Source organism: Sebastes umbrosus, chromosome 17 (genome assembly GCF_015220745.1).
Source record: "Sebastes umbrosus isolate fSebUmb1 chromosome 17, fSebUmb1.pri, whole genome shotgun sequence".
NCBI lineage: Eukaryota > Metazoa > Chordata > Actinopteri > Perciformes > Sebastidae > Sebastes > Sebastes umbrosus.
This window is the reverse complement of record NC_051285.1, coordinates 27,769,995-27,796,102: the sequence shown is the minus strand read 5'-3', so window position 1 is coordinate 27,796,102 and position 26,108 is coordinate 27,769,995. Positions and strand designations below refer to the sequence as shown.

General features: G+C 39.2%; 2 protein-coding genes across 2 annotated transcripts in view; both read left to right on the top strand.

Annotated features, from left to right (window-relative positions):
• Positions 1-17,321, top strand: part of LOC119476036 (nesprin-2-like) — a 30,555-nt gene extending 13,234 nt beyond the window's left edge. The window contains exons 8-16 of the mRNA XM_037749211.1: positions 200-1,666; positions 1,994-2,606; positions 2,946-6,145; positions 7,040-7,307; positions 7,647-11,090; positions 11,430-13,711; positions 14,606-14,873; positions 15,213-17,268; positions 17,309-17,321. Coding sequence (XP_037605139.1) covers positions 200-1,666; positions 1,994-2,606; positions 2,946-6,145; positions 7,040-7,307; positions 7,647-11,090; positions 11,430-13,711; positions 14,606-14,873; positions 15,213-17,268; positions 17,309-17,321 — 13,611 coding nt within the window. The remainder of the gene's footprint in view (positions 1-199; positions 1,667-1,993; positions 2,607-2,945; positions 6,146-7,039; positions 7,308-7,646; positions 11,091-11,429; positions 13,712-14,605; positions 14,874-15,212; positions 17,269-17,308) is intronic.
• Positions 17,322-18,982: 1,661 nt separating this feature from the next.
• Positions 18,983-25,864, top strand: LOC119476035 (trichohyalin-like). Its single transcript, XM_037749210.1, has one exon. The coding sequence runs from the start codon at positions 18,983-18,985 to the stop codon at positions 24,770-24,772; it is 5,790 nt and encodes a 1,929-aa protein (XP_037605138.1). The 3' UTR covers positions 24,773-25,864.
• Positions 25,865-26,108: the final 244 nt, after the last annotated feature.

Sequence of the window (26,108 nt, the reverse complement as noted above, 5' to 3'; positions counted from 1 at the left end):
GGAAAGATTACAACAAAACAATGAAGATGTAGTAATGCTGTACGCTGTGTTGGAACAAAAGCTCACAGCTCTAGATGTACAGAGAGAAAACATGGCTTGTTGCACCGAGCTGTTGGAGGGAGAAAAGAAAAGTCTGATAGGTATACTGTCAGACATGGTCATCCAGAGAGAAGACATGGAACATCAATTGAAGCAGAAGTTTGAGCTGGACAAACAAGATCTTAACAAACTGAAGGCAGAGCTGAAGCAAGACAGAGAGGATCTGGATAGAGAAAGTGAGATGATGAACAAAGAGAAACTGGACTTAGAGCTGATGAAATCAGACATGAAAGAACAAATAAACCTGCTAGAGCAACACAGACAAGAAATGAAAGAGAGAAAAGATGAGCTTCAAGTCACAATGACTCAGATAAACACAGAGAAAAGCAACATTAAAGATCTGACCCTTCAGCTTCAGACAGAAAGAGACAAACTTGAGGATGTCATGAAAACGATTATCTCAAAACAAGAAGAAAAAGAACTCCAGGAAGACGAGTTCAAAAGACAAACACAAGAACTGGAAACCAGTAAGAACAGTGTACTGGCAGAAAGAGAAGAACTGGATGCTTTAAGGAAGGATTTCAACAAGAAGAAAGAAGAGGTTGAAGCTGCCATGAACACCATCAGTGGAGAGAGAGAACAACTCAATCAGATGAAGAGTAGTACTGACATGGACAGACGGATGCTTGACAATGAAAAGGACAGAATGGAAGGAGAAAGGTCTGAGCTGAAAATAAGAGAAGATCAACTCTTGAATAAAATGAAATCAGTTGAAACTCTGAAGGAAAAACTTCAACAGCTGAACGGAAAGATGCAAGAAGACATGAAAATGAAAATGGAAAGATTACAACAAAACAATGAAGATGTAGTAATGCTGTACGCTGTGTTGGAACAAAAGCTCACAGCTCTAGATGTACAGAGAGAAAACATGGCTTGTTTCACTGAGCTGTTGGAGAGAGAAAAGAAAAGTCTGATAAGTATGCTGTCAGACATGGTCATCCAGAGAGAAGACATGGAACAACAATGGAAGCAGAAGTCTGAGTTGGACAAACAAGATCTTAACAACTTGAAGGCAGAGCTGAAGCAAGAGAGAGAGGATCTGGATAGAGAAAGTCAGACGATGAACAAAGAGAAACTGGACTTGGAGCTGATGAAGTCTGACATCATGAAACAAAGAGATATGTTAGAACAAGAGAAACAAGACTTAAAAGAGGAAAGAGACAACTTTGAAATCACAAAGTGTGAGCTACAAAAGAAAACAGAACATACAGATAGTCAGTTTGATGAGATCAACAGAGAGAAAAGCAACATTAAAGATCTAACCCTTCAGCTTCAGACTGAAAGAGACAATCTTGAGAACGTCATGCAAACGATTATCTCAAAACAAGAAGAACAACAACTCAAGGAAAACGAGTTCAAAAGACAAACACAAGAACTGGAAACCAGTAAGAACAGTGTATTGGCAGAAAGAGAAGAACTGGATGTTTTAAGGAAGGATCTCAACAAGAAGAAAGAAGAGGTTGAAGCTGCCATGAACACCATCAGTGGAGAGAGAGAACAACTCAATCAGATGAAGAGTAGTACTGACATGGACAGACAGATGCTTGACAATGAAAAGGACAGAATGGAAGGAGAAAGGTCTGAGCTGAAAATAAGAGAAGATCAACTCCTGAATAAAATGAAATCAGTTGAAAGTCTGAGGGAAAAACTTCAACAGCTGAATGAAAGGATGAGTGAAGACATGAAAAAGAAAATGGAAAGATTACACCAAAACAATGAAGATGTAGTAATGCTGTACGCTGTGTTGGAACAAAAGCTCACAGCTCTAGATGTACAGGGAGAAAACATGGCTTGTTTCACTGAGCTGTTGGAGGGAGAAAAGAAAAGTCTGAGAAGTATACTGTCAGACATGGTCATCCAGAGAGAAGACATGGAAAATCAATGGAAGCAGAAGTTTGAGTTGGACAAACAAGATCTTAACAAACTGAAGGCAGAGCTGAAGCAAGACAGAGAGGATCTGGATAGAGAGAGTGAGATGATGAACAAAGAGAAACTGGACTTGGAGCTGATGAGGTCTGACATCCTGAAACAAATAGACATGTTAGAACAAGAGAAACAAGATATAAAAGAGCAAAAAGACAAATTGGAAATGACAAAGTGTGAGCTACAAAAGAAGATAGAACATGCAGACAGTCAGTTTGATGACATAAACAGAGAGAAAAGCAAGATTAAAGATCTGACCCTTCAGCTTCAGACAGAAAGAGACAAACTTGAGAACGTCATGAAGCGAGAACTCAAGGAAGACGAGTTCAAAAGACAAACAAAAGAACTGGGAACCAGTAAGAACACTGTGAAGGCAGAAAGAGAAGATATGGATCTTTTGAGGAAGGAACGCAACAAAGAGAAAGAAGATGTTGAAGCTGCCATGAACACCATCAGTGGAGAAAGCGAACAACTCAATCAGATGAAGAGTAGTACTGACATGGACAGACGGATGCTTGACAATGAAAAGGACAGAATGGAAGGAGAAAGGTCTGAGCTGAAAATAAGAGAAGATCAACTCTTGAATAAAATTAAATCAGTTGAAACTTTGAGGGAAAAACTTCAACAGCTGAATGAGAGAATGCAAGAAGACATGAAAAAGAAAATGGAAAGATTACAAACGAACAATGAAGATGTAGTAATGCTGTACGCTGTGTTGGAACAGAAGCTCACAGCTCTAGATGTACAGAGAGAAAACATGGCTCGTTGCACTGAGCTGTTGGAGGTAGAAAAGAAACGTCTAAAAACTACACTGTCAGACATGGTCATCCAGAGAGAAGACATGGAAGATCAATGGAAGCAGAAGTTTAAGTTGGACAAACAAGATCTTAACAAACTAAAGCCAGAGCTGAGGCAAGACAGAGAGGATCTGGATAGAGAGAGTGAGATGATGAACAAAGACAAACTGGACTTGGAGCTGATGAGGTCTGACATCCTGAAACAAAGAGACATCTTAGAACAAGAGAAACAAGATGTAAAACTGGAAAGAGACACCTTGGAAATCAAAAAGTGTGAGCTACAAAAGAAGACAGAACATGCAGACAGTCAGTTTGATGAGATAAACAGAGAGAAAAGCAACATTAAAGATCTGACCCTTCAGCTGCAGACAGAAAGAGACAAACTTGAGAACGTCATGAAAACGAAAACCTTAAAACAAGAAGATCAAGAACTCAAAGAAGACGAGTTCAAAAGACTAACACAAGAACTGGAAACCAGTAAGAACAGTGTACTGGCAGAAAGAGAAGAACTGGATGTTTTGAGGAAGGATCTCAACAAGAAGAAAGAAGAGGTTGAAGCTGCCATGAACACCATCAGTGGAGAGAGAGAACAACTCAATCAGATGAAGAGTAATACTGACATGGACAGACAGATGCTTGGCAATGAAAAGGACAGAATGGAAGGAGAAAGGTCTGAGCTGAAAACAAGAGAAGATCAACTCTTGAATAAAATGAATTCAGTTGAAACTCTGAGGGAAAAACTTCAACAGCTGAATGTGAGGATGCAAGAAGACATGAAAAAGAAAATGGATAGATTACAACAAAACAATGAAGACGTAGTTATGCTGTACGCTGTGTTGGAACAGAAGCTCACAGCTCTAGATGTACAGAGAGAAAACATGTCTTGTTGCACCGAGCTGTTGGAGGGAGAAAAGAAAAGTCTGATAAGTATACTGTCAGACATGGTCGTCCAGAGAGAAGACATGGAACATCAATGGAAGCAGAATTCTGAGTTGGACAAACAAGATCTTAACAAACTGGAGGCAGAGCTGAAGCAAGACAGAGAGGATCTGGATAGAGAGAGTGAGATGATGAACAAAGAGAAACTGGACTTGGAGCTGATGCGGTCTGACATCCTGAAACAAAGAGACATGTTGGACCAAGAGAAACAAGATATAAAAGAGCAAAGAGACAACTTGGAAATCACAAAGAGTGAGCTACAAAAGAAGACAGAACATGCAGACAGTCAGTTTGATGAGATAAAAAGAGAGAAAAGCAACATTAAAGATCTGACCCTTGAGCTTCAGACAGGAAGAGACAAACTTGAGAATGTCATGAAAACAATTATCTTAAAACAAGAGCAACACAGACAAGAAATGAAAGAGAGAAAAGATGAGTTTCAAATCACAATGACTCAGATAAACAGAGAGAAAAGCAACATTAAAGAGCTGGCCCTTCAAGTTCAGACAGAAAGAGACAAAGTTCAGAATGTGATGAAAATTATTGCTTTGAAACAAAAAGAACAACTGCTCAAAGATGCTGAGATAAAGAAACAAACACAAGAACTGCTAAACAACAGGATCATCATGTTAGAAGAAAGAGAAAAACTGGATGTTTTAGGGAAGGATCTCAACAAGAAGAGAGAAGAGGTTGAAGCTGCCATGAACACCATCAGCGGAGAGAGAGAACAACTCAATCAGATGAAGACAAGTACTGACATGGACAGACGGATGCTTGACAATGAAAAGGACAGAGTGGAAGGAGAAAGGTCTGAGCTGAAAATAAGAGAAGGTGAACTCCTGAATAAAATGAAGTCAGTTGAAAGTCTGAGGGAAAAACTTCAACAGCTGAATGAGAGGATGCAAGAAGACATGAGAAAGAAAATGGAAAGATTACAAACGAACAATGAAGATGTAGTAATGCTGTACGCTGTGTTGGAACAAAAGCTCACAGCTCTAGATGTACAGAGAGAAAACATGGCTCGTTGCACTGAGCTGTTGGAGGGAGAAAGGAAACTTCTAAAAACTACACTGTCAGACATGGTCATCCAGAGAGAAGACATGGAACATCAATGGAAGCAGAAGTTTGAGTTGGACAAACAAGATCTTAACAAACTGGAGCCAGAGCTGAAGCAAGACAGAGAGGATCTGGATAGAGAGAATGAGATGATGAACAAAGAGAAACTGGACTTGGAGCTGATGAGGTCTGACATCCTGAAACAAAGAGACATGTTAGAACAAGAGAAACAAGATATAAAAGAGGAAAGAGACAACTTGGAAATCACAAAGAGTGAGCTACAAAAGAAGACAGAACATGCAGACAGTCAGTTTGATGAGATAAACAGAGAGAAAAGCAACATTAAAGAGCTGGCCCTACAGCTTCAGACAGAAAGAGACAAACTTGAGAACGTCATGAAGCGAGAACTCAAGGAAGACGAGTTCAAAAGACAAACACAAGAACTGGAAACCAGTAAGAACAGTTTACTGGCAGAAAGAGAAGAACTGGATCTTTTGAGGAAGGATCTCAACAAAAAGTTAGAAGAGGTTGAAGCTGCCATGAACACCATCAGTGGAGAGAGAGAACAACTCAATCAGGTGAAGAGTAGTACTGACATGGAAAGACGGATCCTTGACAATGAAAAGGACAGAATGGAAGGAGAAAGGTCTGAGCTGAAAATAAGAGAAGATCAACTATTGAATAAAATGAAATCAGTTGAACCTCTGAAGGAAAAACTTCAACAGCTGAATGACAGGATGCAAGAAGACATGAGAAAGAAAATGGAAAGATTACAACAAAACAATGAAGATGTAGTAATGCTGTACGCTGTGTTGGAACAAAAGCTGACAGGTCTAGATGTACAGAGAGAAAACATGGCTTGTTGCACTGAGCTGTTGGAGAGAGAAAAGAAAAGTCTGATAAGTATGCTGTCAGACATGGTCATCCAGAGAGAAGACATGGAACAACAATGGAAGCAGAAGTCTGAGTTGGACAAACAAGATCTTAACAACTTGAAGGCAGAGCTGAAGCAAGAGAGAGAGGATCTGGATAGAGAAAGTCAGACGATGAACAAAGAGAAACTGGACATGGAGCTGATGAGGTCTGACATCATGAAACAAAGAGATATGTTAGAACAAGAGAAACAAGACGTAAAAGAGGAAAGAGACAACGTTGAAATCACAAAGTGTGAGCTACAAAAGAAAACAGAACATACAGATAGTCAGTTTGATGAGATCAACAGAGAGAAAAGCAACATTAAAGATCTAACCCTTCAGCTTCAGACTGAAAGAGACAATCTCGAGAACGTCATGCAAACGATTATCTCAAAACAAGAAGAACAAGAACTCAAGGAAACCGAATTCAAAAGACAAACACAAGAACTGGAAACCAGTAAGAACAGTGTACTGGCAGAAAGAGAAGAACTGGATGTTTTAAGGAAGGATCTCAACAAGAAGAAAGAAGAGGTTGAAGCTGCCATGAACACCATCAGTGGAGAGAGAGAACAACTCAATCAGATGAAGAGTAGTACTGACATGGACAGACGGATGCTTGACAATGAAAAGGACAGAATGGAAGGAGAAAGGTCTGAGCTGAAAATAAGAGAAGATCTACTCTTCAATAAAATGAAATCAGTTGAAACTCTGAGGGAAAAACTTCAACAGCTGAATGTGAGGATGCAAGAAGACATGAGAAAGAAAATGGAAAGATTACAAACGAACAATGAAGACGTAGTTATGCTGTACACAGTGTTGGAACAAAAGCTCACAGCTCTAGATGTACAAAGAGAAAACATGGTTCGTTGCACTGAGCTGTTGGAGGGAGAAAAGAAAAGTCTAAATACTATACCGTCAGACATGGTCATCCAGAGAGAAGACATGGAACATCAATTGAAGCAGAAGTTGGAGTTTGACGAACAAGATCTTAACAAACTGAAGGCAGAGCTGAAACAAGACAGAGAGGATCTGGATAGACAGAGTGAGATGATGAACAAAGAGAAACGTGACTTGGAAATGATGAGGTCTGACATCCTGAAACAAAGAGACATGTTGGACCAAGAGAAACAAGATGTAAAACTGGAAAGAGACAACTTGGAAATCACAAAGAGTGAGCTACAAAAGAAGACAGAACATGCAGACAGTCAGTTTGATGAGATAAACAGAGAGAAAAGCAACATTAAAGATCTGACCCTTCAGCTTCAGACAGAAAGAGACAAACTTGAGAACGTCATGAAGCGAGAACTCAAGGAAGACGAGTTCAAAAGACAAACACAAGAACTGGAAACCAGTAAGAACAGTTTACTGGCAGAAAGAGAAGAACTGGATCTTTTGAGGAAGGATCTCAACAAAAAGTTAGAAGAGGTTGAAGCTGCCATGAACACCATCAGTGGAGAGAGAGAACAACTCAATCAGATGAAGAGTAGTATTGACATGGACAGACGGATGCTTGACAATGAAAAGGACAGAATGGAAGGAGAAAGGTCTGAGCTGAAAATAAGAGAAGATCAACTCTTGAATAAAATGAAATCAGTTGAAACTCTGAGGGAAAAACTCAAACAGCTGAATGAGAGAATGCAAGAAGACATGAAAAAGAAAAGGGAAAGATTACAACAAAACAATGAAGACGTAGTTATGCTGTACGCTGTGTTGGAACAGAAGCTCACAGCTCTAGATGTACAGAGGGAAAACATGGCTTGTTTCACTGAGCTGTTGGAGGGAGAAAAGAAAAGTCTGATAAGTATACTGTCAGACATGGTCATCCAGAGAGAAGACATGGAACATCAATGGAAGCAGAAGTTTGAGTTGGACAAAAAAGATCTTAATAAACTGGAGGCAGAGCTGAAACAAGACAGAGAGGATCTGGATAGAGAGAGTGAGATGATGAACAAAGAGAAACTGGACTTGGAGCTGATGCGGTCTGACTTCCTGAAACAAAGAGACATGTTAGAACAAGAGAAACAAGATATTAAAGAGCAAAGAGACAAATTGGAAATCACAAAGTGTGAGCTGCAAAAGAAGACAGAACATGCAGGCAGGCAGTTTGATGAGATAAAAAGAGAGAAAAGCAACATTAAAGATCTGACCCTTGAGCTTCAGACAGGAAGAGACAAACTTGAGAACGTCATGAAAACGATTATCTTAAAACAAGAGCAACACAGACAAGAAATGAAAGAGAGAAAAGATGAGCTTCAAATATCAATGACTCAGATAAACAGAGAGAAAAACAACATTAAAGAGCTGGCCCTTCAAGTTCAGACAGAAAGAAACAAAGTTCAGAATGTGATGAAAATTATTGCTTTGAAACAAAAAGAACAACAGCTCAAAGATGCTGAGATAAAGAAACAAACACAAGAACTGCTAAACAACAGGATCATCATGCTAGAAGAAAGAGAAAAACTGGATGTTTTAGGGAAGGATCTCAACAAGAAGAGAGAAGAGGTTGAAGCTGCCATGAACACCATCAGCGGAGAGAGAGAACAACTCAATCAGATGAAGACAAGTACTGACAAGGAAAGACAGATGCTTGACAATGAAAAGGACAGAATGGAAGGAGAAAGGTCTGAGCTGAAAATAAGAGAAGGTGAACTCCTGAATAAAATGAAGTCAGTTGAAAGTCTGAGGGAAAAACTTCAACAGCTGAATGAGAGGATGCAAGAAGACATGAGAAAGAAAATGGAAAGATTACAAACGAACAATGAAGATGTAGTAATGCTGTACGCTGTGTTGGAACAAAAGCTCACAGCTCTAGATGTACAGAGAGAAAACATGGCTCGTTGCACTGAGCTGTTGGAGGGAGAAAGGAAACTTCTAAAAACTACACTGTCAGACATGGTCATCCAGAGAGAAGACATGGAACATCAATGGAAGCAGAAGTTTGAGTTGGACAAACAAGATCTTAACAAACTGGAGGCAGAGCTGAAGCACGACAGAGAGGATCTGGATAGACAGAGTGAGATGATGAACAAAGAGAAACGTGACTTGGAAATGATGAGGTCTGACATCCTGAAACAAAGAGACATGTTGGAACAAGAGAAACAAGATGTAAAACTGGAAAGAGACAACTTGGAAGTCACAAAGAGTGAGCTACAAAAGAAGATAGAACATGCAGACAGTCAGTTTGATGAGAGAAACAGAGAGAAAAGCAACATTAAAGATCTGACCCTTCAGCTGCAGACAGAAAGAGACAAACTTGAGAACGTCATGAAGCGAGAACTCAAGGAAGACGAGTTCAAAAGACAAACACAAGAACTGGAAACCAGTAAGAACAGTTTACTGGCAGAAAGAGAAGAATTGGATCTTTTGAGGAAGGATCTCAACAAAAAGTTAGAAGAGGTTGAAGCTGCCATGAACACCATCAGTGGAGAGAGAGAACAACTCAATCAGATGAAGAGTAGTATTGACATGGACAGACGGATGCTTGACAATGAAAAGGACAGAATGGAAGGAGAAAGGTCTGAGCTGAAAATAAGAGAAGATCAACTCTTGAATAAAATGAAATCAGTTGAAACTCTGAGGGAAAAACTCAAACAGCTGAATGAGAGAATGCAAGAAGACATGAAAAAGAAAAGGGAAAGATTACAACAAAACAATGAAGATGTAGTAATGCTGTACACTGTGTTGGAACAAAAGCTCACAGCTCTAGATGTACAGAGGGAAAACATGGCTTGTTTCACTGAGCTTTTGGAGGGAGAAAAGAAAAGTCTGATAAGTATACTGTCAGACATGGTCGTCCAGAGAGAAGACATGGAACATCAATGGAAGCAGAAGTTTGAGTTGGACAAACAAGATCTTAACAAACTGAAGGCAGAGCTGAAGCAAGACAGAGAGGATCTGGATAAAGAGAATGAGATGATGAACAAAGAGAAACTGGACTTGGAGCTGATGAAGTCTGACATCCTGAAACAAAGAGACATGTTAGAACAAGAGAAACAAGATATAAAAGAGGAAAGAGACAACTTGGAAATCACAAAGAGTGAGCTACAAAAGAAGACAGAACATGCAGACAGTCCGTTTGATGAGATAAACAGAGAGAAAAGCAACATTAAAGATCTGACCCTTCAGCTTCAGACAGAAAGAGACAAACTTGATAACGTCATGAAGCGAGAACTCAAGGAAGACGAGTTCAAAAGACAAACACAAGAACTGGAAACCAGTAAGAACAGTTTACTGGCAGAAAGAGAAGAATTGGATCTTTTGAGGAAGGAACTCAACAAAGAGAAAGAAGATGTTGAAGCTGCCATAAGCACCATCAGTGGAGAGAGAGAACAACTCAATCAGATGAAGAGTAGTACTGACATGGACAGACGGATGCTTGACAATGAAAAGGACAAAATGGAAGGAGAAAGGTCTGAGCTGAAAATAAGAGAAGATCAACTCTTGAATAAAATGAAATCAGTTGAAACTCTGAGGGAAAAACTCAAACAGCTGAATGAGAGAATGCAAGAAGACATGAAAAAGAAAATGGAAAGATTAGAAACGAACAATGAAGATGTAGTAACGCTGTACGCTGTGTTGGAACAAAAGCTCACAGCTCTAGATGTACAGAGAGAAAACATGGCTTGTTGCACTGAGCTGTTAAAAAGAGAAAAGACAAGTCTAAATACTATACTGTCAGACATGGTCATCCAGAGAGAAGACATGGAACAACAATGGAAGCAGAAGTCTGAGTTGGACAAACAAGATCTTAACAACTTGAAGGCAGAGCTGAAGCAAGAGAGAGAGGATCTGGATAGAGAAAGTCAGACGATGAACAAAGAGAAACTGGACATGGAGCTGATGAGGTCTGACATCATGAAACAAAGAGATATGTTAGAACAAGAGAAACAAGACGTAAAAGAGGAAAGAGACAACGTTGAAATCACAAAGTGTGAGCTACAAAAGAAAACAGAACATACAGATAGTCAGTTTGATGAGATCAACAGAGAGAAAAGCAACATTAAAGATCTAACCCTTCAGCTTCAGACTGAAAGAGACAATCTCGAGAACGTCATGCAAACGATTATCTCAAAACAAGAAGAACAAGAACTCAAGGAAAACGAATTCAAAAGACAAACACAAGAACTGGAAACCAGTAAGAACAGTGTACTGGCAGAAAGAGAAGAACTGGATGTTTTAAGAAAGGATCTCAACAAGAAGAAAGAAGAGGTTGAAGCTGCCATGAACACCATCAGTGGAGAGAGAGAACAACTCAATCAGATGAAGAGTAGTATTGACATGGACAGACGGATGCTTGACAATGAAAAGGACAGAATGGAAGGAGAAAGGTCTGAGCTGAAAATAAGAGAAGATCAACTCTTGAATGAAATGAAATCAGTTGAAACTCTGAGGGAAAAACTCAAACAGCTGAATGAGAGAATGCAAGAAGACATGAAAAAGAAAAGGGAAAGATTACAACAAAACAATGAAGATGTAGTAATGCTGTACACTGTGTTGGAACAAAAGCTCACAGCTCCAGATGTACAGAGGGAAAACATGGCTTGTTTCACTGAGCTGTTGGAGGGAGAAAAGAAAAGTCTGATAAGTATACTGTCAGACATGGTCGTCCAGAGAGAAGACATGGAACATCAATGGAAGCAGAAGTTTGAGTTGGACAAACAAGATCTTAATAAACTGGAGGCAGAGCTGAAGCAAGACAGAGAGGATCTGGATAGAGAGAGTGAGATGATGAACAAAGAGAAACTGGACTTGGAGCTGATGCGGTCTGACTTCCTGAAACAAAGAGACATGTTAGAACAAGAGAAACAAGATATTAAAGAGCAAAGAGACAACTTGGAAATCACAAAGTGTGAGCTACAAAAGAAGACAGAACATGCAGACAGTCAGTTTGATGAGATCAACAGAGAGAAAAGCAACATTAAAGATCTGACCCTTCAGCTTCAGACAGAAAGAGACAAACTTGAGAACGTCATGAAAACGATTATCTTAAAACAAGAGCAACACAGACAAGAAATGAAAGAGAGAAAAGATGAGCTTCAAATCACAATGACTCAGATAAACAGAGAGAAAAACAACATTAAAGAGCTGGCCCTTCAAGTTCAGACAGAAAGAAACAAAGTTCAGAATGTGATGAAAATTATTGCTTTGAAACAAAAAGAACAACAGCTCAAAGATGCTGAGATAAAGAAACAAACACAAGAACTGCTAAACAACAGGATCATCATGCTAGAAGAAAGAGAAAAGCTGGATGTTTTAGGGAAGGATCTCAACAAGAAGAGAGAAGAGGTTGAAGCTGCCATGAACACCATCAGCGGAGAGAGAGAACAACTCAATCAGATGAAGACAAGTACTGACAAGGAAAGACAGATGCTTGACAATGAAAAGGACAGAATGGAAGGAGAAAGGTCCGAGCTGAAAATAAGAGAAGGTGAACTCCTGAATAAAATGAAGTCAGTTGAAAGTCTGAGGGAAAAACTTCAACAGCTGAATGTGAGGATGCAAGAAAACATGAAAAAGAAAATGGAAAGATTACAAACGAACAATGAAGATGTAGTAATGCTGTACGCTGTGTTGGAACAAAAGCTCACAGCTCTAGATGTACAGAGAGAAAACATGGCTCGTTGCACTGAGCTGTTGGAGGGAGAAAGGAAACTTCTAAAAACTACACTGTCAGACATGGTCATCCAGAGAGAAGACATGGAACATCAGTGGAAGCAGAAGTCTGAGTTGGACAAACAAGATCTTAACAAACTGGAGGCAGAGCTGAAGCAAGACAGAGAGGATCTGTATAGAGAGAATGAGATGATGAACAAAGAGAAACTGGACTTGGAGCTGATGAAGTCTGACATCCTGAAACAAAGACACATATTAGACCAAGAGAAACAAGATATAAAAGAGGAAAGAGACAACTTGGAAATCACAAAGAGTGAGCTACAAAAGAAGACAGAACATGCAGACAGTCAGTTTGATGAGATAAACAGAGAGAAAAGCAACATTAAAGATCTGACCCTTCAGCTTCAGACAGAAAGAGACAAACTTGAGAACGTCATGAAGCGAGAACTCAAGGAAGACGAGTTCAAAAGACAAACACAAGAACTGGAAACCAGTAAGAACAGTTTACTGGCAGAAAGAGAAGAACTGGATCTTTTGAGGAAGGATCTCAACAAAAAGTTAGAAGAGGTTGAAGCTGCCATGAACACCATCAGTGGAGAGAGAGAACAACTCAATCAGATGAAGAGTAGTATTGACATGGACAGACGGATGCTTGACAATGAAAAGGACAGAATGGAAGGAGAAAGGTCTGAGCTGAAAATAAGAGAAGATCAACTCTTGAATAAAATGAAATCAGTTGAAACTCTGAGGGAAAAACTTCAACAGCTGAATGAGAGAATGCAAGAAGACATGAAAAAGAAAAGGGAAAGATTACAACAAAACAATGAAGACGTAGTTATGCTGTACGCTGTGTTGGAACAAAAGCTCACAGCTCTAGATGTACAGAGAGAAAACATGGCTTGTTTCACTGAGCTGTTGGAGGGAGAAAAGAAAAGTCTGATAAGTATGCTGTCAGACATGGTCATCCAGAGAGAAGACATGGAACAACAATGGAAGCAGAAGTCTGAGTTGGACAAACAAGAAATTAACAACTTGAAGGCAGAGCTGAAGCAAGAGAGAGAGGATCTGGATAGAGAAAGTCAGACGATGAACAAAGAGAAACTGGACATGGAGCTGATGAGGTCTGACATCATGAAACAAAGAGATATGTTACAACAAGAGAAACAAGACGTAAAAGAGGAAAGAGACAACGTTGAAATCACAAAGTGTGAGCTACAAAAGAAAACAGAACATACAGATAGTCAGTTTGATGAGATCAACAGAGAGAAAAGCAACATTAAAGATCTAACCCTTCAGCTTCAGACTGAAAGAGACAATCTCGAGAACGTCATGCAAACGATTATCTCAAAACAAGAAGAACAAGAACTCAAGGAAAACGAATTCAAAAGACAAACACAAGAACTGGAAACCAGTAAGAACAGTGTACTGGCAGAAAGAGAAGAACTGGATGTTTTAAGGAAGGATCTCAACAAGAAGAAAGAAGAGGTTGAAGCTGCCATGAACACCATCAGTGGAGAGAGAGAACAACTCAATCAGATGAAGAGTAGTACTGACATGGACAGACGGATGCTTGACAATGAAAAGGACAGAATGGAAGGAGAAAGGTCTGAGCTGAAAATAAAAGAAGATCAACTCTTCAATAAAATGAAATCAGTTGAAACTCTGAGGGAAAAACTTCAACAGCTGAATGTGAGGATGCAAGAAGACATGAGAAAGAAAATGGAAAGATTACAAACGAACAATGAAGACGTAGTTATGCTGTGCACAGTGTTGGAACAAAAGCTCACAGCTCTAGATGTACAGAGAGAAAACATGGTTCGTTGCACTGAGCTGTTGGAGGGAGAAAAGAAAAGTCTAAATACTATACTGTCAGACATGGTCATCCAGAGAGAAGACATGGAACATCAATTGAAGCAGAAGTTGGAGTTTGATGAACAAGATCTTAACAAACTGAAGTCGGAGCTGAAACAAGACAGAGAGGATCTGGATAGACAGAGTGAGATGATGAACAAAGAGAAACGTGACTTGGAAATGATGAGGTCTGACATCCTGAAACAAAGAGACATGTTGGACCAAGAGAAACAAGATGTAAAACTGGAAAGAGACAACTTGGAAATCACAAAGAGTGAGCTACAAAAGAAGACAGAACATGCAGACAGTCAGTTTGATGAGATAAACAGAGAGAAAAGCAACATTAAAGATCTGACCCTTCAGCTTCAGACAGAAAGAGACAAACTTGAGAACGTCATGAAGCGAGAACTCAAGGAAGACGAGTTCAAAAGACAAACACAAGAACTGGAAACCAGTAAGAACAGTTTACTGGCAGAAAGAGAAGAACTGGATCTTTTGAGGAAGGATCTCAACAAAAAGTTAGAAGAGGTTGAAGCTGCCATGAACACCATCAGTGGAGAGAGAGAACAACTCAATCAGATGAAGAGTAGTATTGACATGGACAGACGGATGCTTGACAATGAAAAGGACAGAATGGAAGGAGAAAGGTCTGAGCTGAAAATAAGAGAAGATCAACTCTTGAATAAAATGAAATCAGTTGAAACTCTGAGGGAAAAACTCAAACAGCTGAATGAGAGAATGCAAGAAGACATGAGAAAGAAAAGGGAAAGATTACAACAAAACAATGAAGACGTAGTTATGCTGTACACTGTGTTGGAACAAAAGCTCACAGCTCTAGATGTACAGAGGGAAAACATGGTTTGTTTCACTGAGCTGTTGGAGGGAGAAAAGAAAAGTCTGATAAGTATACTGTCAGACATGGTCGTCCAGAGAGAAGACATGGAACATCAATGGAAGCAGAAGTTTGAGTTGGACAAACAAGATCTTAATAAACTGGAGGCAGAGCTGAAGCAAGACAGAGAGGATCTGGATAGAGAGAGTGAGATGATGAAAAAAGAGAAACTGGACTTGGAGCTGATGCGGTCTGACTTCCTGAAACAAAGAGACATGTTAGAACAAGAGAAACAAGATATTAAAGAGCAAAGAGACAACTTGGAAATCACAAAGTGTGAGCTACAAAAGAAGACAGAACATGCAGACAGTCAGTTTGATGAGATCAACAGAGAGAAAAGCAACATTAAAGATCTGACCCTTCAGCTTCAGACAGAAAGAGACAAACTTGAGAACGTCATGAAAACGATTATCTTAAAACAAGAGCAACACAGACAAGAAATGAAAGAGAGAAAAGATGAGCTTCAAATCACAATGACTCAGATAAACAGAGAGAAAAACAACATTAAAGAGCTGGCCCTTCAAGTTCAGACAGAAAGAAACAAAGTTCAGAATGTGATGAAAATTATTGCTTTGAAACAAAAAGAACAACAGCTCAAAGATGCTGAGATAAAGAAACAAACACAAGAACTGCTAAACAACAGGATCATCATGCTAGAAGAAAGAGAAAAACTGGATGTTTTAGGGAAGGATCTCAACAAGAAGAGAGAAGAGGTTGAAGCTGCCATGAACACCATCAGCGGAGAGAGAGAACAACTCAATCAGATGAAGACAAGTACTGACAAGGAAAGACAGATGCTTGACAATGAAAAGGACAGAATGGAAGGAGAAAGGTCTGAGCTGAAAATAAGAGAAGGTGAACTCTTGAATAAAATGAAGTCAGTTGAAAGTCTGAGGGAAAAACTTCAACAGCTGAATGAGAGGATGCAAGAAAACATGAAAAAGAAAATGGAAAGATTACAAACGAACAATGAAGATGTAGTAATGCTGTACGCTGTGTTGGAACAAAAGCTCACAGCTCTAGATGTACAGAGAGAAAACATGGCTCGTTGCACTGAGCTGTTGGAGGGAGAAAGGAAACTTCTAAAAACTACACTGTCAGACATGGTCATCCAGAGAGAAGACATGGAACATCAATGGAAGCAGAAGTCTGAGTTGGACAAACAAGATCTTAACAAACCGGAGGCAGAGCTGAAGCAAGACAGAGAGGATCTGGATAGAGAGAATGAGATGATGAACAAAGAGAAACTGGACTTGGAGCTGATGAAGTCTGACATCCTGAAACAAAGACACATATTAGAACAAGAGAAACAAGATATAAAAGAGGAAAGAGACAACTTGGAAATCACAAAGAGTGAGCTACAAAAGAAGACAGAACATGCAGATAGTCAGTTTGATGAGATAAACAGCGAGAAAAGCAACATTACAGAGATGGCCCTACAGCTTCAGACAGAAAGAGACAAACATGAGAACGTCATGAAAACGATTATCTTAAAACAAGAAGAACAAGAACTCAAAGAAGACGAGTTGAAAAGAATAACACAAGAACTGGAAACCAGTAAGAACAGTGCACTGGCAGAAAGAGAAGAACTGGATGTTTTGAGGACGGATCTCAACAAAAAGAAAGAAAAGGTTGAAGCTGCCATGAACACCATCAGTGGAGAGAGAGAACAACTCAATCAGATGAAGAGTAGTATTGACATGGACAGACGGATGCTTGACAATGAAAAGGACAGAATGGAAGGAGAAAGGTCTGAGCTGAAAATAAGAGAAGATCAACTCTTCAATAAAATGAAATCAGTTGAAACTCTGAGGGAAAAACTTATACAGCTGAATGAGAGGATGCAAGAAGACATGAAAATAAAAATGGATAGATTACAAACGAACAATGAAGATATATTAATGCTGTACGCTGTGTTGGAACAGAAGCTCACAGCTCTAGATGTACAGAGAGAAAACATGGCTCATATCACTGAGCTGTTGGAGGGAGAAAAGAAAAGTCTAAAAACGATACTGTCAGACATGGTCATCCAGAGAGAAGACATGGAAAAACAGTGGAAGCCGAAGTTTGAGTTTGACAAACAAGATCTTAACAAGTTAAAGGCAGAGCTGAAGCAAGACAGAGAGGATCTGGATAGAGAGAGTGAAACGATGAACAAAGAGAAACTGTACTTGGAAATTATGAGGTGTGACATCCTGAAACAAAGAGACATGTTAGAACAAAAGGAACAAGATGTAAAAGAAGAAAGAGACAAACTGGAGATCACAAAGTGTGAGCTACAAAAGAAGACAGAACATGCAGACAGTCAGTTTGATGAGATAAACGTAGAGAAAAGCAACATTGAAGAGCTGGCCCTTCAGCTGCAGACAGAAAGAGACAAACTTGAGAACGTCATGAAAACGATTATCTTAAAACAAGAGCAACACAGACAAGAACTGAAAGAGAGAAAAGATGAGCTTCACATCACAATGACTCAGATAAACAGAGAGAAAAGCAACATTAAAGAGCTGGCCCTTCAAGTTCAGACAGAAAGAAACAAAGTTCAGAATGTGATGGAAATTATTGCTTTGAAACAAAAAGAACAACAGCTCAAAGATGCTGAGATAAAGAAACAAACACAAGATCTGTTAAACAACAGGATCATCATGCTAGAAGAAAGAGAAGAACTGGATGTTTTGAGGAAGGATCTCAACAAGAAGAAAGAAGAGGTTGAAGCTGCCATGAACACCATCAGTGGAGAGAGAGAACAACTCAATCAGCAGATGAAGAGTAGTACTGACATGGACAGACGGATGCTTGACAATGAAAAGGACAGAATGGAAGGAGAAAGGTCTGAACTGAAAATAAGAGAGGGTCAACTCTTGAATAAAATGAAATCAGTTGAAACTCTGAGGGAAAAACTTATACAGCTGAATGAAAGGATGCAAGAAGACATGAAAAAGAAAATGGAAAGATTACAACAAAACAATGAAGACGTAGTTATGCTGTACGCTGTGTTGGAACAAAAGCTCACAGCTCTAGATGTACAGAGAGAAAACATGGCTTGTTTCACTGAGCTGTTGGAGGGAGAAAAGAAAAGTCTGAAAACTATACTGTCAGACATGGTCATCCAGAGGGAAGAGAATGAACATCAATGGAAGCAGAAGTTTGAGTTGGACAAACAAGATCTTAACAAATTAAAGGCAGAGCTGAAGCAAGACAGAGAGGATCTGGATAGAGAGAGTGAGATGATGAACAAAGAGAAACTGGACTTGGAAATTATGAGGTCTGACATCCTGAAACAAAGAGACATGTTAGAACAAAAGGAACAAGATGTAAAAGAAGAAAGAGACAAATTGGAGATCACAAAGTGTGAGCTACAAAAGAAGACAGAACATGCAGACAGTCAGTTTGATAAGATAAACAGAGAGAAAAGCAACATTGAAGAGCTGGCCATTCAAGTTCAGACAGAAAGAGATCAATTTGAGAACGTCAGGAAAACGAATACCTTAAAACAAGAAGAACAAGAGCTCAAAGAAGACGAGTTGAAAAGACAAACACAAGAACTGGAAACCAGTAAGAACAGTGTATTGGCAGAAAGAGAAGAACTGGATGTTTTGAGGAAGGAACTCAACAAAGAGAAAGAAGATGTTGAAGCTGCCATGAACACCATCAGTGGAGAGAGAGAACAACTCAATCAGATGAAGAGTAGTATTGACATGGACAGACGGATGCTTGACAATGAAAAGGACAGAATGGAAGGAGAAAGGTCTGAGCTGAAAATAAGAGAAGATCAACTCTTGAATAAAATGAAATCAGTTGAAACTCTGAGGGAAAAACTTATACAGCTGAATGAGAGGATGCAAGAAGACATGAAAAAGAAAATGGAAAGATTACAAACGAACACTGAAGATGTAGTAATGCTGTACGCTGTGTTGGAACAGAAGCTCACAGCTCTAGATGTACAGAGAGAAAACATGGCTCATATCACTGAGCTGTTGGAGGGAGAAAGGAAAAGTCTCAAAACTATACTGTCAGACATGGTCATCCAGAGAGAAGACATGGAAAAACAGTGGAAGCCAAAGTCTGAGTTGGACAAACAAGATCTTAACAAATTAAAGGCAGAGCTGAAGCAAGACAGAGAGGATCTGGACAGAGAGAGTGAGATGATGAACAAAGAGAAACTGGACTTGGAGCTGATGAGGTCTGACATCCTGAAACAAAGACACATATTAGAAGGAGAGAAACAAGACGTAAAAGAGGAAAGAAACAACTTGGAAATCACAAAGTGTGAGCTACAAAAGAAGACAGAACATGCAGACAGCCAGTTTGATGAGATAAACAGAGAGAAAAGCAAAATTAAAGATCTGACCCTTCAGCTGCAGACAGAAAGAAACAAACTAGAGAAAGTCATGAAGAAAGAACTCAAGGAAGATGAGTTCAAAAGTGTAACACAAGAACTGGAAACCAGTAAGAACAGTGTATTGGCAGAAAGAGAAGAACTGGATGTTTTGAGGAAGGAACTCAACAAAGAGAAAGAAGATGTTGAAGCTGCCATGAACACCATCAGTGGAGAGAGAGAACAACTCAATCAGATGAAGAGTAGTACTGACATGGACAGACGGATGCTTGACAATGAAAAGGACAGAATGGAAGGAGAAAGGTCTGAGCTGAAAATAAGAGAAGATCAACTCTTGAATAAAATGAAATCAGTTGAAACTCTGAGGGAAAAACTCAAACAGCTGAATGAAAAGATGCAAGAAGACATGAAAATGAAAATGGATAGATTACAACAAAACAATGAAGATGTAGTTATGCTGTACACTGTGTTGGAACAAAAGCTCACAGCTCTAGATGTACAGAGAGAAAACATGGCTTGTTTCACTGAGCTGTTGGAGGGAGAAAAGAAAAGTCTGAAAACTATACTGTCAGACATGGTCATCCAGAGGGAAGAGAATGAACATCAATGGAAGCAGAAGTTTGAGTTGGACAAACAAGATCTTAACAAATTAAAGGCAGAGCTGAAGCAAGACAGAGAGGATCTGGATAGAGAGAGTGAGATGATGAACAAAGAGAAACTGGACTTGGAAATTATGAGGTCTGACATCCTGAAACAAAGAGACATGTTAGAACAAAAGGAACAAGATGTAAAAGAAGAAAGAGACAAATTGGAGATCACAAAGTGTGAGCTACAAAAGAAGACAGAACATGCAGACAGTCAGTTTGATAAGATAAACAGAGAGAAAAGCAACATTGAAGAGCTGGCCATTCAAGTTCAGACAGAAAGAGATCAATTTGAGAACGTCAGGAAAACGAATACCTTAAAACAAGAAGAACAAGAGCTCAAAGAAGACGAGTTGAAAAGACAAACACAAGAACTGGAAACCAGTAAGAACAGTGTATTGGCAGAAAGAGAAGAACTGGATGTTTTGAGGAAGGAACTCAACAAAGAGAAAGAAGATGTTGAAGCTGCCATGAACACCATCAGTGGAGAGAGAGAACAACTAAATCAGATGAAGAGTAGTACTGACATGGACAGACGGATGCTTGACAATGAAAAGGACAGAATGGAAAGAGAAAGGTCTGAGCAAAAAATAAGAGAAGATCAACTCTTGAATAAAATGAAATCAGTTGAAACTCTGAGGGAAAAACTTCAACAGCTGAATGAGAGGATGCAAGAAGACATGAAAAAGAAAATGGAAAGATTACAAACGAACAATGAAGATGTAGTAATGCTGTACACTGTGTTGGAACAAAAGCTCAAAGCTCTAGATCTACAGAGAGAAAACATGGCTCATATCACTGAGCTGTTGGAGGGAGAAAGGAAAAGTCTAAAAACTATACTGTCAGACATGGTCATCCAGAGAGAAGACATGGAAAAACAGTGGAAGCCGAAGTCTGAGTTGGACAAACAAGATCTTAACAAATTACAGGCAGAGCTGAAGCAAGACAGAGAGGATCTGGATAGAGAGAGCGAGACGATGAACAAAGAGAAACTGGACTTGGAGCTGATGCGGTCTGACATCCTGAAACAAAGAGACATGTTAGAACAAGAGAAACAAGATGTAAAAGAAGAAAGAAACAACTTGGAAATCACAAAGTGTGAGCTACAAAAGAAGACAGAACATGCAGACAGTCAGTTTGATGAGATAAACAGAGAGAAAAGCAACATTAAAGATCTGACCCTTCAGCTTCAGACAGAAAGAGACAAACTAGAGAAAGTAATGAAGAAAGAACTCAAGGAAGATGAGTTCAAAAGACAAACACAAGAACTGGAAACCAGTAAGAACAGTGTACTGGCAGAAAGAGAAGAACTGGATGTTTTGAGGAAGGATCTCAACAAGAAGAAAGAAGAGGTTGAAGCTGCCATGAACACCATCAGTGGAGAGAGAGAACAACTCAATCAGATGAAGAGTAGTACTGACATGGACAGATGGATGCTTGTCAATGAAAAGGACAGAATGGACGGAGAAAGGTCTGAGCTGAAAATAAGAGAAGATCAACTCTTGAAGGATCTGGATAGAGAGAGTGAGATGATGAACAAAGAGAAACTGGACTTGGAAATGATGAGGTCTGACATCCTGAAACAAAGAGACATGTTAGAAGAAGAGAAACAATACATAAAAGAGGAAAGAAACAACTTGGAAATCACAAAGTGTGAGCTACAAAAGAAGACAGAACATGCAGACAGTCAGTTTGATGAGATAAACAGAGAGAAAAGAAACATTAAAGATCTAACCCTTCAGCTTCAGACAGAAAGAGACAATCTTGAGAACGTCATGAAAACGATTATCTTAAAACAAGATGAACAAGAATTCAACAAAGACGAATTCAAAAGACTAACACAAGAACTGGAAACCAGTAAGAACAGTGTACTGGCAGAAAGAGAAGAACTGGATGTTTTCAGGAAGGATCTCAACAAGAAAAGAGAAGAGGTTGAAGCTGCCATGAACACCATCAGTGGAGAGAGAGAACAACTCAATCAGATGAAGAGTAGTACTGACATGGACAGACGGATGCTTGATAATGAAAAGGACAGAATGGACGGAGAAAGGTCTGAGCTGAAAATAAGAGAAGATCAACTCTTGAATAAAATGAAATCAGTTGAAACTCTGAGGGAAAAACTTCAACAGCTGAATGAAAGGATGCAAGAAGATATGAAGAAGAAAATGGAAAGATTAGAACAAAACAATGAAGATGTAGTAATGCTGTACGCTGTGTTGGAACAGAAGCTCACAGATCTAGATGTACAGAGAGAAAACATGGCTTATTGCACTGAGCTGTTGGAGGGAGAAAGGAAACTTCTAAAAACTACACTGTCAGATATGGTCATCCAGAGAGAAAACATGGAACATCAATTGAAGCAGAAGTTTGAGTTGGACAAACAAGATCTTTACAAACTGAAGGCAGAGCTGAAGCAAGACAGAGAGGATCTGGATAGAGAAAGTGAGATGATGAACAAAGATAAATTGGACATGGAATCGATGAAATCAGACATGAAAAAACAAATAAACCTGCTAGAGCAACACAGACAAGAAATGAAGGAGAGAAAAGATAAGCTTCAAGTCACAATGACTCAGATAAACAGAGAGAATAGCAACATTAAAGATCTGACCCTTCAGCTGCAAACAGAAAGAGACAAACTTGAGAACGTCATGAAAACGATTATCTCAAAACAAGAAGAACAAGAACTGAAGGAAGACGAGTTCAAAAGACAAACACAACAACTGGAAACCAGTAAGAACAGTGTATTGGCAGAAAGAGAAGAACTGGATGTTTTGAGGAAGGATCTCAACAAGAAGAAAGAAGAGGTTGAAGCTGCCATGAACACCATCAGTGGAGAGAGAGAACAACTCAATCAGATGAAGAGTAGTACTGACATGGACAGACGGATGCTTGACAATGAAAAGGACAGAATGGAAGGAGAAAGGTCTGAGCTGAAAATAAGAGAAGATCAACTCTTGAATAAAATGAAATCAGTTGAAACTCTGAGGGAAAAACTTCAACAGCTGAATGAAAGGATGAGTGAAGACATGAAAAAGAAAATGGAAAAATTACAAACGAACAATGAAGATGTAGTAATGCTGTACGCTGTGTTGGAACAAAAGCTCACAGCTCTAGATGTACAGAGAGAAAACATTGCTCATATCACTGAGCTGTTGGAGGGAGAAAGGAAAAGTCTAAAAACTATGCTGTCAGACATGGTCATCCAGAGAGAAGACATGGAACATCAATTGAAGCAGAAGTTTGAGTTGGACAAACAAGATCTTAACAAACTGAAGGCAGAGCTGAAGCAAGACAGAAATGATCTGGATAGAGAGAGTGAGATGATGAACAAAGAGAAACTGGACTTGGAGCTGATGAGGTCTGACATCCTGAAACAAAGAGACATGTTGGAACAAGAGAAACAAGATGTAAAAGAGGAAAGAGGCAAATTGGAAATCACAAAGCGTGAGCTACAAAAGAAGACAGAACATGCAGACAGTCAGTTTGATGAGATAAACAGAGAGAAAGAACAACCGCATCAAATGAAGACAACTATTAGTGAGAGAGAAATGTTAAATGAAATGAAAAGGATGGAAGGAGAACTGTCTGAGATGAAAATAAGAGAGGACCGGCTCACCAGGTTAATGAAATCCATGGGAAATCTGAGATCAAAACTCAACCAGCTGAATCAAAGGAGACATGAAATCTTTACAAACAATATGGACAGATTAGGGCAGAAATATGAAGACATCCTTCAACTGAACTCAATACTGCAACACAAGGGTGATGAACTCGAGAAACAGAAAAATAAAATCACTGGTTATTATGACCTGATAGAAAAAGTGGAGAAACACATGGTGACATTGAAGTTTGACAAGGCCGTACAAACCGAGGTTGTAAAAGTATGGCCACTGGAGCAAGATGCCGAGGAACAGTATTTGAATAAACTTAAAGAGTTTGAACGTGAGAAGGTTGTTCTGGTGTCAGATGTAGCGATCCAGACTGACGAAGTTCAGGGGAAGTCAGAGGGAGATGAACATGATCTTGAAAGAAAAGGTAAATACTTGAAAACTGAGAGGGAAGGTCTGCTGACGCTAACGGAGGATGAAGAAGTGAAAAATGAACAGAAACAGAAGCTTGCAGCACTGTCCGAGTCGGCTTCAGAGCAAGATGATTCTACACACGAGGAAATGTCAAAAAGAGATTGTCTGCGAAAGATCTGGAAAGACACTAAAATGGAACGGAAGGAGATTGATCAGATGAAGCGCAAGAGCCATGAGAAGAGAAATAACCTGGAGAAAAGACTAAAGGTGATCAATCAGTTTGTTAAGAGAACATGGTTACAGAAAGAAAAGGAACCATTGGAGAAGAAGCTGAAACAAGGAGTCAGTAAGGATATGACATTCCAAAATGACAGCGAGAGAGACCACATAACGCTCGATGAAAAATACACAGAGCTCCAACAACTTAAGGTTCAGATGCTCAGCGAGATTGACAAACTCTGTGTCAAAGAAAAAGTGTCTAGGACAGTGATAACTAGTGACAAAGCTAATCAAACACCGCAGGTCGATATGACCACAGGTGATCAAGAGCAGGAGAAGGAAGAAGAAACCGAAGCAGCTCCAGAGACATCCAGTGGACTCCTCGGTCAGCTCCGGCATTACTGCCGTCGATGCTGCTGCCAACCCTGTGCCTGCTGCAAGCAAGTCTGCAATCTGTCATGATGAATTTGAATGTAGTGAGAGTATTTTTAGTTTTCTTAAACAAGTATTTGGCTTAATCCCTTGCAATACACAGATAACAACTTAACATTTGAAACAGGTTAATAAAATCTGTGAGGCTTTTGTGTCTTGATAAATGCTTTACCTTTAGTGGCACCACTATCACAACATGTTGGTTTGCGTATGTAAAAATCATTTATTTGTTGGTTAGCAAAATAAGATTTAATAGTGTACTTTTTAAGAGTGAGTGCTTAATTTTCATTTTTGCCGTTTGTGAAACCTCAGTCCGTATTGCAATATCAAACAAATGTATTAAACTTGAGAACCAATGACCACAACATCTTAAATGTTGAAGAACTGATCTTGCCAAGTTGACACCATTTTTGTTGTTGCTGCTGCTGGTTTGTTTTTTCTTGCTCGTCTTTTAAAGTATTAATATGTTTACCATGTTATGTTACAATTTCATTATGTTACAAAAACTTAAACTATAACTAAATAAAGCATTCATAAATCAAATGTTAAAAATGTATACAAATTGAGCCATGTAATAAGGAGGCATATATGAGTTCCACCTGGGAAAGCTCTGTGGAAAGACAGCTGTGTGAACTTTAATGCTTAAATGTAATTCAATCAGACCCCATATCAATTGAACAATAATTTATTACATCATGCATGATAAGAAGAATAGTACGAAGTCTTTAGCGATTAGAGTCCATCGTGACGTAGTATATAAAAGGGGGTGGTGATGCATGTGATGAGATTAGGTATATTCCGCCCCTGGAGTCTAGACACTGGTGGTGGTGGTGGTGGTGAAGGGAGTACTGAAGAAAAATCTGATTGCAACGATATGATTGGCTCAGAGCGAGCGTGGCAGAATCTGTTTGGTTATCTAAGAATGAACCACCCAGTCAGCTGATAGAGTAGGAGCCAGTAGAGATAAGAGACAGAAAGGTTGTGAATGAAAGCGTGTTAAGAGGGTCTTCCTGTCTGAACTTTCGCTTTAAGCTTCATACACACAAATGCATGCATTAAGTCATTTTTTTTTTTTTAACAAACCTTTCTTTGTCAAATAAAATGATCCACATCATTACGACATTTCTCTGTTATTGTATTTATTTACTTGTATTACAAGCTGCTTGTTATTAACATTAACATAACTTATATCAGTCTACTACTGTGCACTACCATTGTCAACCATTTGTTTACAAAGTTCAAACAAGGGAATTAGAACCACTGAAATACAATCCTGTGTCAAACAAAAAGTGTCTAGGACACTGACAAATAGTGACAAAGCTAATCAAACATTGCAGAGAGAGAGAGATATAGCAACCCCAATAAT

Coding starts and splice junctions, on each gene's coding strand:
- LOC119476035 (XM_037749210.1), top strand. CDS start 18,983: ATGCTGTACGCTGTGTTGGAACAGAAGCTCACAGCTCTAGATGTACAG.